At 39.5% G+C, this 17,171-nt stretch overlaps 1 protein-coding gene across 1 annotated transcript; it reads right to left on the bottom strand.

The window, feature by feature from the left end:
• Positions 1-202: 202 nt before the first annotated feature.
• LOC146724252 (uncharacterized) lies at positions 203-754 on the bottom strand. Its single transcript, XM_085480293.1, has one exon. It carries the CDS (start codon positions 752-754, stop codon positions 203-205), a length of 552 nt encoding a protein of 183 aa, XP_085336419.1.
• Positions 755-17,171: the final 16,417 nt, after the last annotated feature.

The following is a 17,171-nucleotide window of genomic DNA, read 5'->3' as shown; positions in this document are numbered from 1 at the left end:
ATCTGTTAGATGGAAATAACCTAGCAAGTAGGTCGGACAGTTCCTCACCTGAGATGGATGTAGCCAAGTTGCTGCCAGACCTACGCAGACGATTCAGGACCATTTTGTATGGCAACCCCCATGGATCCTCATTTAAGGTACCAATCAGTTCTTGCCATGCCGAGTTCTTGGATTTCTTGATGGCCATGCGCAAATCCCTCCTTTACATCCTATAATTGTCCATAGCACTTCTAATAAGAGCATCATCCTGCTTCCTCCTAGCACGAGTAAGAACGCGCCTATCGCCAATGGTTTTCTTCCTGAGGTTGCCGATCTCTTCAGTCCACCAATAGCAGCACCTCTTACTAAATTTGCTCAGCCTGGGCGCAGACACACAGCACGCATCGGAGATTGTCTGGTTGATCCATTCAACGAGGGATTCAGCAGAATCGTCCTCCAAGGCAGGTATGGAATTTGAGTTACAATACCATTCTATACATTCTATAAATAATGGTTTGTCCATCTTTTTAAAATTCCATCCTTTAACTGGTGATCGATCAGATGTACGCTGAATGTTAACATGACACAGATAGGTAAAGCTAATATAGGCATGGTCAGATAAGGTCTCGATATCATTCATGACCTGCCATTTACTTATGTCGTCCATTATGCCGTGTGATGCCCATGTAAGATCAACGATAGATGTCCCCTGCGGAAGGACACAGGTTGGAATGTTACCAACATTCAGCAGCGACAGGCCATTCGAAGCCGCCATAAGACCAATCAGCGTGCCACGTCTATCTGTATCCTTTGATCCTCATAGGTGAGACTTAGCATTGAAGTCCCCGCAAACAAGGACCTTTTTATAACGGAGTTGCTTAATTAAATCATCCAGGACGTCTATAAAAGCTTCAAAAGCAACCCTTGAACTGTTCGGTGAGATATAACAGGATACTAAATAGAAATCAGCGTATTCCATGGTTATAATATTATCTAGATTCTTATAAAGTCTGTTTCTAACATTATTGTTGAGTAACATAATAGCCGCTGAATTGTCCCTACTATAGTAACAGTCTGCCGGGGTGCTATTTCCGCAAGGAGGCTCGGAAATAACAGCCAAATCAACGCCGAGTTCAATCGATTGCTGACGTAGTAGATCAAGGGCCTGCCACGACCTGTTCAAATTGCACTGCAAGATCTTAGTTGCCATATCTATAAGATCGTTCCGATTGTCTCTGCTCTACGCGTTTAACGGTGTCATAGCCATTGTTAACCAAACAAGGATAAGAACCAATACGATGGTTACTATTTTTACCCAGGTTGGAGCATATTACGCAATGTGGAGGAGCAGAGCAGTCTTTGGCTTTGTGCTCACTATTTCCGCATCTGAAGCAGGAGCCAAACCTGTCTTCAGGAGCCGAACAATTCGTCCTAACATGTCCGAACCGCCAACATTTAAAACATTGGACTGGATGTTTTTTGAGCAGCTCAACTCTCGCCGACGTCCAGCCAATATATAGGTGACCAACTTCGGCAATCGAAATTGCCGCATTGAGGGGGCATTGCACCCAAGCAATCCCCATACTATCACGCATTTTCTTTATGTCACTAATATTAAAAGACGTTGGAGAAAAATGGCTAATTTGAGCCAGCTGCTCTCCAATCTCTTCTTTGAGGGTGGAGGGGGCCAAACCTACTATTTTGAGCTCACCTCGAGCAATCGGATTATCAACCTTGGCTACATCTTGCAGGATGACTTCTAATTGATCCTTAAGCCGGCCGGCGAGTTCCACACCTCTCTCTCCAGGCACTTCGATCTTGTAGCCGCCATTGAAGGCCGGACAAATCCTAGTCTCTTTGATGCCAAGATTATCAAGAGATACACTCTGCCAAACAACACGAAGAATGTCAGCATAGGAGGACTCAGTGCCAGCCTTGCTAGTGATCGTGACAACTGCCACTTTACGCCTGCCAACCCTGGGTTTAATTACTGGTCTAGAACTACTCACATCACGCCGCCCACCAGCGACATCATCACGGGAACTCCTGGAACCCCTACGTGAGGTAGAGGGTATAGGGAGCGAAGGAAAGTCCCTATCACCTTTCGCAGCGGGCGCCATCCTCGGTGAGGCAGGCTTACTGTACGTCATTCTAGGGGGAGCAACCTGTTTGTTCTTCACAATTCTGATGCCCTTAGTACGTGGGCTTTTCAGAGGTGGACGAAAAGCTTTATTGTCCAGTGTTTTATCGGAACTTGTATTACGAAACACCCTTGAAGCAATGTATGATGTTTTCTCCAAGTTCGCAGACGGAGGTGGACTCCACGCCGACCCAGCCGATTCTGAAGCCCAGTCCACAGCACGACTCAAGTTACCCAACTCCTTACGGGTACCAACTGTAAGAGACTTAGCAACGGAAGAGTCAGTATCTTCTTGTTCAGCAATTTGAGCTCTAACCTTAGATACTCTGCTGAATGCAGGCACGTTGTTCCGTTCCTGTCTAAGCGTCCGTAACTCTTCTTGTAGCGCTGCCATCGTATTTTTGACACTTTTGAGCTCAGTTTCAGTGTCCTCACTACGCTTACGGATCTCTTTGATCTCAGCCTGAAGCTCCTAATTAACGCGTTGCAGGTGGTTAATGTCACCCTGAGCCTGGACCTTTTCGCTATAGGCGTGGACAACATCTCCCAATTGCTCCAGATACCGCTTCCAACGACCACTAAACGGACCAGAGACATTCTTACTTTTGCCTCGCAGGATTTTTGTTTGATTAATCAGTGACAGGCCATACGAGGCAATTTCGCCATTATTCATAGCGACCAGTTCCTCAATGCTAATTCTAGTAGTGACGTCCGAGTCGCGCGAAATATCCAGATCCGGATTGGTAGTCTTGTTTTTCCCCAATTCTGAACTGGGAACCAAAGTACTTTTTTTCTTATTTTGAGGTATTTTCTTTTTAGAACCGCTAGCTTTTTGGCTGATCGACAAATCCGATGCAGCCGCATTCGTGTCATCATCATCTGAGATGATAACAGGACTCGATTCAGGTAGCACACCTCTGTCATCAACAGCAGCAAGCCTTTTGCTACACCTTTTTCTCCCGGTGTTTCTTGTTTTGCGCAGGACTCTTCTTTCATCTGGTGAGGAGGATCCGGCATCATCCTGACTCGAATCAATAGTAGGCTCAACATCTTCTTCCTTTTCAGCAGCAACATCCTGTTCGTCCTGTTCATCAGAGTTGACTATCATTCTATGCTTACGGCTTCTACTGACCGAAGCAACAGCATCATTTTCAGGCGATTCGTCGGCTTTTCTTTTAGATGCATGATCGGATGGTAACACATCTTTGACAAATTCAACTGAAGGAGTATTAGATCCCACTCTGACAGTCTTAAAAGGATCATATACTGGATCAACATGTGATTGCTGATCACCTGGTGGGTCAGTATTTGCCACCACTACGTCCATCCGTTCATAACCTGCTTCGACCTCAGGTTCATTTAAGACCGCGGTAGCTATATTAACCTGCTCGCCCAACGGCAACGAGCAAGCCAGCTCCTCGTTCGATGACGACAAGGCAGAGCCGGGGACAACAACTCCACCATGCCGGTCGCTGGAGACTCCGATCACCTCCTGCGACAGTAAGTTTAATTCGTGTTCCTGATTGTGTGCCATATTTGTATAATAATTTGGTTTTTCAAAGGGTGTCCTTCCCCCGTAATCGCAATCCATGGACTCGCCGAGTTGGTATAAAGAAGATCCGTCCAGAGTGTTTTTAGCAATATCGTCAATCATCGAGCAAGAGATAGCGCGAAATTCTTCGCTAATCCTCTCAAGCTCGGCCTTCTTGTCGCTAATCGAGTGTCTCATGTTGATAAGGTTGTCCTCTGCCTTATCCAGTTCGACCATCCTTGTTAGATCCTCAAGCTGTGTTGTCATGGAATCAACCATAATCTGATTAGGTGGTATTGTTTCATTTAAACTAGGCGAGGTATTATTTATCCTGCGTGAGCTAAGTTCGACTTCGTCTATATTCGGTGGGGAATTTATCCTCAAAATACTGTCAAAGCTGAGGTCCTTAATAAGCAGTTCATATTTACACACCTTACCTAATAGATACGAGCGGGCACAAAACATTTTGTAACCCTGATTATATATTATTTTGACGCATGCTTCAATATAGTTCAGGTCTACAAGAATTTCAGAGTAATCACATATCAAATTGTTATTGCGTAACTTAGCAATTGAGCCCATCGCACAACCCAAAAGCATAGTGGGTGTGAGGCGGGCTTTATTTAGGCGTGCCATCAGTTCTTCAATTGACTCCATGTTAGAATTGTATAATTGAATGTCAATATAGGGTGTTACACTTTAGGCAATAATATGTCAAGGTAATTAATTAAAAAATTTTTTTGCAAGGCTCCACTAAAGCTATTATCATAGCATAGAGAACCCATGCAATAGTTATAACACATTGATTGTGTTATCTAACAAATAATTAGTTGAAATTAAAACGTGCCATACAGCAGCAATCAACCAGACCTTAAAATTATTTGAAGAGGAGATGCCGCAAAATTATGCAGACACGCCCAAAGGTTTTGAACAATTGCGCATGGCGATCGAGAAGTGTGATTTGTCAGTATGTTAACTATATACTGTATCGACATACCATTCCATGTATCATAGTCCAAGTGTAACAATATAATAGTCAATTTTGGATCAATACATTATATTTGATTATCACTTCCATTTGTATGATTTAATAAGTTTGTCCAGTAGTTTAGGTTATTGACGTTTATCACTTTAACCGCGAAAAGGTCAAGATTATCAATTTACCAGATTTCACCCTAAGTCTAGTAACTTGGGATATCAGGTAATATATATTGAGTAGTAGGTCTATATTATATTTACATATGTTAGTAATCAGCACTATTTATAGTGCTGATTTCATTTTGACAATCATTTATCACTTTTGTGAAGATTATACACAATATACGATTATTTAGATAAAATTGATCCAATTATATGAGAAAACAATGTTTTGTATACAAAATTACTTTAAAATAAGGAAAAAACTAAAGATTGTCCAATTCACCAAATTTCCCCCAGATCTAGTAACCTGGGCTGAAACGCACAAGAAACATCAAGTTGCATATCTATGCCGCAGTTCGTGTTTATTCGGTAACTTGGCAACACTCCATGTATCATAATTAGAGTTTAACAATGTAATAGTCAGTTTCGGATCAATGCACTAGGTTTAATTATCACTTCATTTATATAATTTAGTAAATTCATCCAATAATTCAAGTTATTAACATTTTTATCACCCCATTGTGTATTAAAGCACAAAAGGAGTAAAGAATATTCAGTTTACCAATTTTTTACTAAATCTGGTAACCTGAGGTTTCAAACAACATATATTAAGTCAAACATCTTTGTTATGTTCACATATGCTAATATCAGCAATAATTTATAGTGCTGATTTCTATTTAACAATCATTTATCACTTTTTATAAAAATATGTATAATATATAATTATTTTGGTAAAATTAGTCCAATTGTGCAAGAAAACAGTGTTTTTGTATATAAAATCACTTTAAAAGTAAAGAAAACCGAAAGCTGTTCAATTCACCAAGTTTTCTCTAGATCTAGTAACTTGGGTCAAAATGTGAAAGACACATCGAGTTTCGCATCTATGTTGCAGTTCGTGATTGTTCAACAGCTTTGGCTACGGGGTTCACTCGTATACCAACAGGTGGCGCGTCGATGTCCGTTTGCCACTTTATTAATCCCCAGATAACAAAATACTTCCACGGTACCGGTACGGAGAGCGTACGTCGTATTTTATGTATCAGTACGGTACCTACCACGTACGTGCGTACCGTAGGAGTACATTACCAATACACCGTATTAGTACGCGGTACGGCTACTGTAGCGCCACTGTATCACCACTGTATATTGAAATAAAATTTTATCATACGCTGTACTCTTATAATACTAGTATGGTATCAGTACGATACCAGTACAACATCAGTACAGTTCCAGTACAAAAAAGGATTTTCGTACACGCTTCCTCCTCTTCTTCCCCTTTTCTTTTTATTATTATTTTATAATTAAAAAAAACAGTAAAATCAATTTTATAATTAAAAAACAATTATTTATTTATCTCATATAAAAAATACATATAATTTTTTAAAAAGTTATAAATATATATATGCGTATTTTATATGTTACAATGATGTAATAATGTATATGTATAAAAAAAAATTATATATATAATATATGTACAATACATGTTTAATAACTAATATATCAATTATAAACGCAAAGTACATTTATTTTAATTAAATTATAAATTAAACTATTACCGCTGAAACTACTTGTAACAAGAAAATCCTACACTGGAAAAAAAATTTTGTTGGATTAACAAAAATTCTGTTCGAAAATGGACGAAACGGAATTACTGGTTGAATCTACCAGAATTCCTTTTAATGCAACAAGCATCTACCAGAATTCTTTTTAATGTAACAAACATCTACCAGAATTCCTTTTAATGCAACAAGCATCTTGTTTGTACAACAAATCAGTTTATTGGTGCAAATAAGATATTTGTTGTATTAAAAGGAATTCTGGTAGATTCAACCAGAATTCCGTTTCGTCCATTTTCGAACAGAATTTTTGTTAATCTAACAAAATTTTTTTTTCAGTGTACTCGATCTTATTTAAGTCCTATTATTATAAAAAAACCATAAAAATAACAAAACGCTCGTGTATAATTTAAAATTAATAAACCTGAAAAATAGGCCAGATAACGAGTAAAAAATTTTTTTAGATGTAGAAATAATTGAACTTCATCATACTTTTATAATACAAATAAATAAGTTTCAATTATTTCTACATCTAAAAAAATTTTTTGCTCGTTATCTGGCCTATTTTTCAGGTTTATTAATTTTTCCTATTATTATTTTGTTTTTGGGGAAAAGGCCCCATCCCCGCCTTTTCCTGTGAGGCACAACCAAAAAATTTGCCCCTCCATATCTTAAGCCTTGTGTCCACGATCCGAGAATTTGGTCCGAGTTCTCGGACCGAGAAGTTTGTAACCAATCAATTTGCAGCTTTTACAGAAAAGCGGCTATTTTATTGGCTACAAACTTCTCGGCCCGAATTCTCGGATCGTGGACACAAGGCTTTACCTGAAACAGAAAACAAATAAATTAGAGGTGAGAACGGCCCCTCCCCGCCGATCCCTGTGAAGCACGTCCCAAATTTGATACTGCTTCTCCAAAGTACTTAAAAAAATATTATGTTGACCATACATTACTTTCTGTTAAGTACTTCAGTACTTCCATATCGTCTACGCGTTCTGTGTCCTCTTGGATCTTATCGTCGTCCACGTAATTTTCCATTTCAGCATCTTCATGGATTTATTCAGCGATGTTATCCTCATCCCTGGTGAAAAATAAAAATTGTCAGAATTCTCATAAAGATTGCGTAAAATCAGAATATCTGAAAATATCGGAAATATTTTCACAATAAGCAACGTTCTGCTCTGTCTTTGAATGTATTTCATTTATTATTTATAGCGATACAAAAAAATCCAAAAGCGTCATTTTATCTTTAATTTCCATTGAATAATAATGTATATTAACGTAAATCGCATTATTTGATTCTATTTTTTTATCTATATAGCAAAAAATAAAGATATAATATAATATTAACATTAATTTATATCTCTATATAAATATTATGAAATGCATTCAAAGATAGGACAAAATATAACCCCCATAGCAAAAACACCAGTAATATCATAGTGATATGTTCTAGATGTCATTAACGATATGCGAATGTCCGCTTTATCACAATAAGTGTAATGTCACAATGATATCATTGTGACACAAGCGGACATTCGCATATCGTTAATGACATCTAGAACATATCACTATGATATCACTGGTGTTTTTGCTATGGGGGTTATATTTTGTCCTATCTTTGAATGCATTTCATAATATTTATATCCTAAAAAAATCATAAAAATGAAAAGGTCAGGCCATGTTCAAAAGAAGGTACTCAAAAATTTAAACGATCTAATAATAAATTATCACGAAAAGTAACTGATATGTTATTCAAGGTGCCAGTTCAAAGTGAACATACGTAAAGTGTATATTATCTAAATTTAGTAATAATACAATATATTACCATGAAAAGTAACTGTGATATTTTATTCAAGGTGCAAGTTCACATTGAATATACATACATATAAGTAAAACTGATTACAATTTGATTCTAGAAAATAAGTGCGATATGTTATTCTTAGTGCACAAAATATAATAGTCGTTTATAGAGATTTGATTTGAAATTCATACTAGCCCGTACAATGAAAAATAATTGCTCGTAATGCCAGAGTACCAATTTGTTAATGACTCAGAAAAATAACATGGCGGCCTGCTCTCAAAAAACTTTCGATGGGTAGAATAAATAATTGAAATAAGAGTTGTGAAAATTGTATAAATTAAAAACCTCCAATCTTTCTTTAGTAAAATTTCGAATTTTCGTATCAACTTCCGATTTGTGTTATACCGTATTTTCAGGGAGTAAGTTATTGATCAGAAAACTTTGCCTTGTTGCTCGAAACGGGTGTATATTAAGTAAAATTTATAAATGTACAGTTCTCAGGTCAACTACAATAAAGCTATACGCTTAAAAAGTTTACTGATTATTTGTCGTAATATACAATAAAAAATTACATATTAATTATTCAAGATACAAGTGAGAAATAAATATCATTAAAATATACAAAAAAAATATATCAATTTGACTCTGAAAAGTAAGTGACATGGTTCTCAAAGTGCAAGGTTTCATTTGACTTACAATTTTCTTCAGAAACACAGAAGAAAAAGGTATTTGTATATAGTTTTGTATATTCACTTCGTTGTGTGTGTAGAGCTTTTAAAAATACGTTGAATTTTTATTCTAATCTAATCTTCTTCTAATGTAATACTTTTCGTATTTTAAATGTTGTAGTAATTATTTTGTAAGAGCTTTGACATTATTTCTAAATGGACATCGAGAAACATCATAGTTTTTTGAGAGCAGGCCGCCATGTTATTTTTCTGAGTCATTAACAAATTGGTACTCTGGCATTACGAGCAATTATTTTTCATTGTACGGGCTAGTATGAATTTCAAATCAAATCTCTATAAACGACTATTATATTTTGTGCACTAAGAATAACATATCGCACTTATTTTCTAGAATCAAATTGTAATCAGTTTTACTTATATGTATGTATATTCAATGTGAACTTGCACCTTGAATAAAATATCACAGTTACTTTTCATGGTAATATATTATTACTAAATTTAGATAATATACACTTTACGTATGTTCACTTTGAACTGGCACCTTGAATAACATATCAGTTACTTTTCGTGATAATTTATTATTAGATCGTTTAAATTTTTGAGTACCTTCTTTTGAACATGGCCTGACCTTTTCATTTTTATGATTTTTTTAGGATATATATATAGTTATATTAAATATTATAAGTTACTATAACATTTTGTTTATTAAACCTTCAATTACGGCCATTATTATCATATTAATAGTACGATTTACTATATTTTAACCACACATTATAGTGTATATAACTATAATTTGATTGCATTAACATATGCTACAGTTATGACAACAATAATTTAAAACTGAGTTAACTATAATTTGTAATGTTAAAATAACTTTAAAAATATTGTTGTCCCCTAAACTCACTTAAAATTATAGTTAAATTATGGTAATTGCAACTATTGTTTTCTCTCAGTGTAGAGGAAATAAGTGGGGATCATCAATGCGGTTTTAGAAGAAATAGATCGACTACAGATCAAATCTTTACTATTCGGCAAATCTTGGAGAAAAAATGGGAATTTGGTCAACCGGTACATCAACTTTTTATTGATTTCAAAAAAGCGTATGATTCGATTAAACGGGAGAAAATGTTTGAAATTTTAATTCGGCTGGGGATTCCTAAAAAATTGGTTAGCATGGTTCAAATCTGTTTAAAAGATTCTAGAGGTAGAGTAAAAATAGGTAACCAAATATCGGAAACTTTTAACATTCATAGCGGATTAAAGCAGGGGGATGCATTGTCACTTCTTTTGTTTAATTTAGTATTAGAATATGCTATTAAAGAAATGCAGAAAAGTGAAAATGGTCTGCGGTTAAACGGTATAACACAGCTATTAACATATGCGGATGATATTGCTTTGCTTGGAGATAATAAAGTAACATTAATTGATAACACTAAAACATTATTAGATAAAACGAAAGAACTTGGGTTGCAAGTAAGCGTTGAAAAAACTAAATATATGATCACTGATAGAATCCAGAGTATTCATAATTGCGGAAGCTTGGTCATTCGAGATAAAATGTTTGAGCGGGTCAGCAGTTTTAAGTATTTGGGTTCGATTTTAAACCAAACTAATGAAATAAGAGAAGAGCTTAAGAAAATAATTAATTTGAGGAATGCTTGCTTCTATTCGGTTAATAAATTACTCGGATCGCGAGTGTTGTCTAAGCGTTTAAAAATTAGAATTTACAGAACGATTATTTTACCGGTAGTCCTTTATGGCAGCGAAACGTGGTCACTTACGTTAAAAGACGAGAAAAAATTTAGAGTATTCAAGAATAAAATACTTCGAAAAATCATGGGTGCAAAACGCAATGAGGAGACGGGCGAATGGAGAAAACTGCATAACGTAGAATTACATCGATTATACAATAGTCCAGATATAATTAACGTCATAAAATCACGCCGATTAAGATGGGCAGGCCACGTGGCGCGTATGAATGAGGATCGAACCGCATATAAAATACTAATTGGTAAACCTAATGGGAAAAGACCATTGGGTAGACTAAGACGTAGGTGGGAAGATAATATTAGAATAGATCTTAACAAAATGAGGTACGAGGGACGCGAATGGAAGGATCTTGCTCAGGGACGGGAACATTGGCGAGATTTGGTATTTGTGGCAATAAACTTTCAAGTTCCGAACGCCAGTTAATAATAATGTAAAATATCTTATAAAATATTCAGTTTTTGGTAATCATACCTTAATACTTTTTTTGCACGGAATAATTAAACTAATTAACTGGTATAAAGAAAACAGATAATTGTTTTAAAAAAATGTAAAATTCAACATGCAGCTGCATACTTTTTTAATAAGTAATTATGTTTTTTTTTTAAGTAAGAAAGTTGAATGCCAGTAAGAAAAACCAATGGGAAAATATTCAATATTACGTTTTTTACACCAACTGATTGGTCTCATTATTTCATGCAAAACAGTATTAAAATACGATTACCAAAAACTGAATATGTTACAGGATATTTTACATTTTATGTCAAAAAATTGTTAACTTACAACCTTTATAACTCAACAAGAACTCCATGAAAACATATTTTAGTATAGGATTTTGTAAAGCTTTTGAAATAACATATAAGAATATGTAATGAAAAATAGGTAGTCCCATTAAAGAAACTAAAGATAACTTTCACATGACCTTCAAATGACTATTTAAGGTCAAATCAATGGCACGATCTTATGTCCCCCTCATAATCCTACAACTTTTGTTTGAAACTTTTTTCGTATCTTAAGTCGTTTCCAAGATAAAGAGCCCAAGTCGGACTTTAAGAATACTCTGTATATATATTATTCAATTTATGATTAACTGACATTAAAATCAGTCTAAATGATCTTGGAAAGTTGGTGTTACCAAAATATTTACCAAAATATTCGACTGAAACATCAAGCAATCTCGATTTATTGCGAGATATTGATTGACGTGATTTTCTCTAAACATATGATGATATTTAAATGTTCCCTTTTTTTTTTTTTTTTTTTTTTTTTAGTCAGGAAATTTGCCTAAACCAAACTTCGCCGTCCTGACCCCTGAGGAAGGGCCAGGAGGCTTCGTGGTGGATTCCCGCCCGTAGTATCTCGAAGGACTATCGGACGGGGTACCGACCTAAAATCTGACTGAAGCCCCTGGTCATATGGGTAATATCCACCGCGGAACCGCGTTAGCATTACTTCACGGTGGACACCCGACCGGCGTCCTTTAGGAAGGACACATCCCCCGAGAGGATACTACAGGTATCCCCCCGGAGAGGACATCCCTTGCCTCGAAAGGGCATCGAGGGGAGCCGGGCTACTAGCTCCCCCCGGACTTCCCAGGGTCGACGTGCAATGAGATCGGGGCCCCCACCCCTCTCCCTGCCGACCCGGCAAGTGAGGTGACCGCAGTCACCCACCCACACACACAAAACGTCACAGGACGTTACAAAAGACCAACAGTGCACGACATGTACACAACCACGATAGAAACATAGTAAAGGCCACAGGCCCAGCCCTCTAGGGGCCCACAGTAAGGCACTATGGCCAACCACAGTAAAGGTGGGAGGGTTGTTACTCCCACCTGTAACAAAAGACAACAAGACAAGGACGACATAAACTTGGCGCGGGTGAAGAGGCCGCGGAGTCACCTCTCGGCAACCTCCCCGGCACTCAATCACCCATCGCCGCAACCTACAACATAAACTTGGCGGGGCAGGGAGACCACGGAGTCACCTTTCGGCAACCTCCCCGGAACTCCCCGCACCCACCGCTACACGCTACGACAAACAGAAGACAAAACCAACACTAAACATCGGGGGCAGAACTGCAGCCCGGCACAGGGGAGCCACCTCTCGGCGACTTCCCCCGGCGCAGACTGCAGTCCACCCTCGTCCATCCCGGACTCTCGGGAGATCCCCCATCGGGACGCCCCGGAGCCTGAACGCGCTCAGCAGAAGGCGTACCCTCCCGACGCCTCTTGGGAGGGACGCGCACGCGAGCGCAAGCAGCCGATCCGCAGCGGTGTTCCGCCGGCTTACCCGCCGACGCACAGGAAAGGCATCGGGGCGGCGCCACGCAATTGGCCGCCCTGTGCCCCGAGCCACCGCACCTATAGCAGTTGCCACTGCGGTCCACCTCCGCGTCACAAGCATTGGCCGAGTGACCAAACCCATGGCACCGGAAGCATTTGAGCGGACGACGAGCCAGATGGGTGACCTCCAGCGTCGTCCACCCCCCTTGATGGAAAGCTTCTTCGCCATCACCAGTTTTCGTGTCGCTCTAGCGGGGCAGCTAATCCAAATCGTACCCTCATATGAACGGGGGAACATTCGGATCTCCCCAGCTCTGAGGTCTTCCACCCGACAACCTCCCAACAGGGCAACCTCTTCCAGGACCTTTTGCTTCTTAACCGAGCACATTGGCCCCTTCAGCCGAACATCCTCCATTCTCCTTGGACGACCAATATTTATTCCGCCAGGAACAACCTCACGGAGCTTAGTCGCAAGGGCGTCCGCTTTGAGCGACGAATCCTTACCTGTCACTGACAACAAAATGCTGCCAGTGACTTCTCTTCTCATGCGCATGGACTCGATGTTAAGAGCCTTCGTCCTCGTCCACTTTAGACTTTGCCTCAGATAGAACCGAAGCATAAGTACTTCCGCGCTCCACACATTCCCCCCCCCCCAATCGTCAGTGAAACCACCGACGCCGAGGAGGGAGGAGGAAAAGCAGCACGAACTCCTCTCCGAGCCGATCCGCTCTTAGGGACGGCCTCTCCCTTTCGTGAAGCCTCCAGTGAAGGACGTCCGGACCCATGTCTACGACGACGCCTTTTCCTCTTGCCGGAGACCCCCAGACCAGAGGCATCCACCGAGAACTCCGCCAAAGCGGAGGCGGCAGAGCCCCCAGGCAGGGGGCCAGCCCCCAACGCAGTCACGCTACCACCTTTGCTCGTCACAGGCACACGCATGGAAACCACTCCCCCCAGAGGAGGAGTGGCCCCGCCCATCGAGCTCCGACCTAATTGAGGCCATAACTGAGATCGATATGTCGTCCCTCAAGTCGCTAAAGCGACGATCCAGAAGGGACGACAAATCGGACAACATAACTGGTCGATCCTCGACCAAAGGACTCGCCAACACCGTTGCCGAAACAGGCGGCGATCCCTCCGAAGAGGGCGGGCGGGGTCTCTTCTTTGCTCCCTTATCACCAAGATAAAACCCCTCGATTTGGGGGACTGCGGAATTAAGGAACCCTATCCTCTCCGTCAGTCTGTCCACTTCTCGTTCCAGAGCTGAGACACGACCCTGGTTCTCGCTCCTCAATGAGTCCATCCTTGGATCCGCCTCCACGGTTGTTCGGGAAACAGCCTCACTGATTACGTCTCCCAGCTTCCTTGAGGAGACTCGGAGCTCCTCGGCCATGACCTCGCCAAGGCCAGGGAGTCCAGCCACCCTCTCAACTTGGGACACGAACCTTTCACCTAACCTACGAAGCTCAAGAGCGGTGATTCCCCTGAGTTCCTCCGCAAACGCCGCATCCAAAGGGATATTACTCGGGCCCATCGCTGTTAGAGTTGGACCAAAAGAAGGGTCCAGCACTCTTTTTGCGTATTCTAATTTTAATGCCTCATTCATGGCGACATTTAAGCGCTCCCTTTCAGCCGCAAGATTAACGTAATCCCCAGATGTTTTGGGGCGACCTCTTTTACGTGCAGTGCACTTACCTGCATTTTTCTTCCGCGGGTATTGTTTCCTTCCCGTAAGTGCTCTCTTGTCTTTGGGAGCCCACGATGCATCCCTGTCAGCTCTGCTCACCCTAGCTTCCGGGGAGCTACCCGACAAGACAGAGATAAACGATGGCTCACCAACTTCCAGTTCATCACCGCTACTAACCCCTCTCAGCTTTTCAGGAAAGGGGAGAGGCTGAGAACAGTCACTCTCATTTACTGAGTCACTCACCGACTCAGTGCCCACTTCCTCTGTCGAGCCACTCAGCACGATAGGCTCAAAAGACCGTACGCACTTGTGATAACGACAGAAAGGTGTTCTGCCGCGCACACACTCCCGCAAGAACCCCTCGGAATAATTGGCCAACATAGTATATTGGCCAATAAACCGAAACCCACGGATCTCTTCATCCAGGAGGAAGCGATGAATATCCTCAGCTAACTCTCTTGGGTCATCGTTCTGCCCCAGGTCTTCCCATATAATGGACAGCTTAATAAGCTGGTCCTCTACCTCGTCGATTAGCTGTTTCGACACTGTAACTTTCCAATCTGCGGACCCAGTCGACAAATCCGCAGACGACCCGTTGCTCGATGACGACGAGGAGGGAGCCAGGCCTACACCCCCCCCCCCCCCACGCCGGTGCCTGGTTACCGACCCCAGGAAGTCTTCACTCTTCTTGTTGGACATGACCATCTGTAGCAAGAAATTTGGTTTTTTCTGTCAGGGGTTTTCCTTCCCCTTAGGAGGTTGCCTTACTCAGCTAACGGGGCCTCCCCCCCGGGTGTTAAGTCAGTGTTTTCCTTCACCTAGTGCAGTGGACAAATCCTTATTAGGGTCTGCACACCCATCACTCCTCATTCATCCTTTGCACACACTCCAGCTCGGGTACCTCGGGATTGCGACACCCGTACACTACGGGGATGAGTCCGTAGTGCCCCTGAGGGAATTTAAATGTTCCCTGCATTTCCAGGAAAAACCACTATAATTTTTACAATATTCTAGATGTATGAGACCTAAAACAACTCGAATTTTACTTTCCGCTCGAGGTCAAAAAATCGCACTTTTTGGACATTCTCCTTTCAGTGTCTATCTAAGAATTTAATGTATTATTACACTTTTTCATATAAAACATCTCAGCTATTTCTCTTTTTTTAGTATTTTTCTCATGATGTAAAATTATCACGAATTATCCCAGTCAAAATCGTGTCCAAATTCAACTCTATGTTTGCTCACTACAGAGTAATTACTTTTATGTAATTTAATATTATTTTTGTTCCCCCTAATGCGGGTTTTCAGGTGTCTTTTTGTTTGTCCGATGTAAGAAAAAGTACAATTTTTACATACAATTTTGTATATCACTTCAGTTCTATTCAATTTTAAAATCTTATCTTTACCGTGATTGATAATCCTATTTAATTTTTTCGAATACACTACATTTAAACCAAACTTTGAGAGAGAATTTTTTATATTGTTATTGAGATGGTTCATGTAAGGCAATGTAAAATAAGATTTTAAGTCAAATTTCTGTTGACAACGCGGTTCATTCTTATTCATATTGTGTCTTAAAAATCTGAGGCGTTTATTAACAATGCGGTTGACAATATTCAATGGAAAACAATTGTTAACTAAGATTCCCTTCACAATTTCAATATTCTGCCTATGAAATTTGTCGTTAGACAGTAGAATCACGTAATTTTTGACAAGTCTATACTTTCTGATATTTCATGTTCTATAGAAATAAGTGCAAGACTGCTTAGTTTTTCCTGGGACATCGTAGATCGGAGATAATTTTTAATTATTTTAAGTTTCGAGAAACTTCTTTCGCCAGACGCAACGGAAACTGGCAGTGTTAAAAAAATTCTCAATGCAATAGTAAGATTTGGGAAACAAGATAACAAATCAGCATCTACGATTCTTTGTAAAACTTGAAAGGGATTGTTCGATAACGATGCGTCAGGAAAAATTTCCCGGTACGACATTATTTCATGATATAACTGAATACCATCAAAATCCCTTTTTAACACATTATTTTCATTTGATTGGAATTTTACATCCAAATCCATACATGATTTCATTAAGGCGTCATTATCCATTTTTTTGAAATCATATAAAAAGCTAAACAGAGATTCACATTCATTTATTAATTCAAACCTTTGATCAAGAGAATTGCTTATGTGATCTAAAATGAGAAAATAAAAATGTATTTTAAAGCGTTGTTTAGGATCTACAACCGAATCAGCTTTGCTTTCGTTGAAAAATTGACGTGGCTTTTTTATATGGCGAATTATAGGAAATTCTGGTTGTACGTTAATTTTTTCAGCTTCTGTAACGGCATTACTAATGAACGTATTAAAATATTCATCGTTTCTTTTTTTAATAATGTAATTTTTGAGATTTTGTAAAGCATGAACACATTCGGCTAAGCTTATTTTTGGGTTGTGAAGCATTTTACTAACAATATCTATTTTTGAAAGCAAATCGTGCCAAATAATTATAGAACATATAAATTTGAAAGAAGATATCTTTTGTGCCAATGAATGAGCCATATTTTTTGTTTTTACGTCTCGAGTTGGATCATT

Source organism: Nylanderia fulva, unplaced genomic scaffold, assembly GCF_048542155.1.
Source record: "Nylanderia fulva isolate GAGA-0341 unplaced genomic scaffold, ASM4854215v1 Scaffold141, whole genome shotgun sequence".
In the NCBI taxonomy this organism is placed as follows: domain Eukaryota; kingdom Metazoa; phylum Arthropoda; class Insecta; order Hymenoptera; family Formicidae; genus Nylanderia; species Nylanderia fulva.
The sequence above is the reverse complement of the archived record's forward strand: the minus strand, read 5'-3'. Positions and strand labels throughout refer to the sequence as shown.

Bases quoted from the DNA above. Each gene is read 5' to 3' on its own strand.
- LOC146724252 (XM_085480293.1), bottom strand. From the start codon at position 754: ATGGCGGCTTCGAATGGCCTGTCGCTGCTGAATGTTGGTAACATTCCA.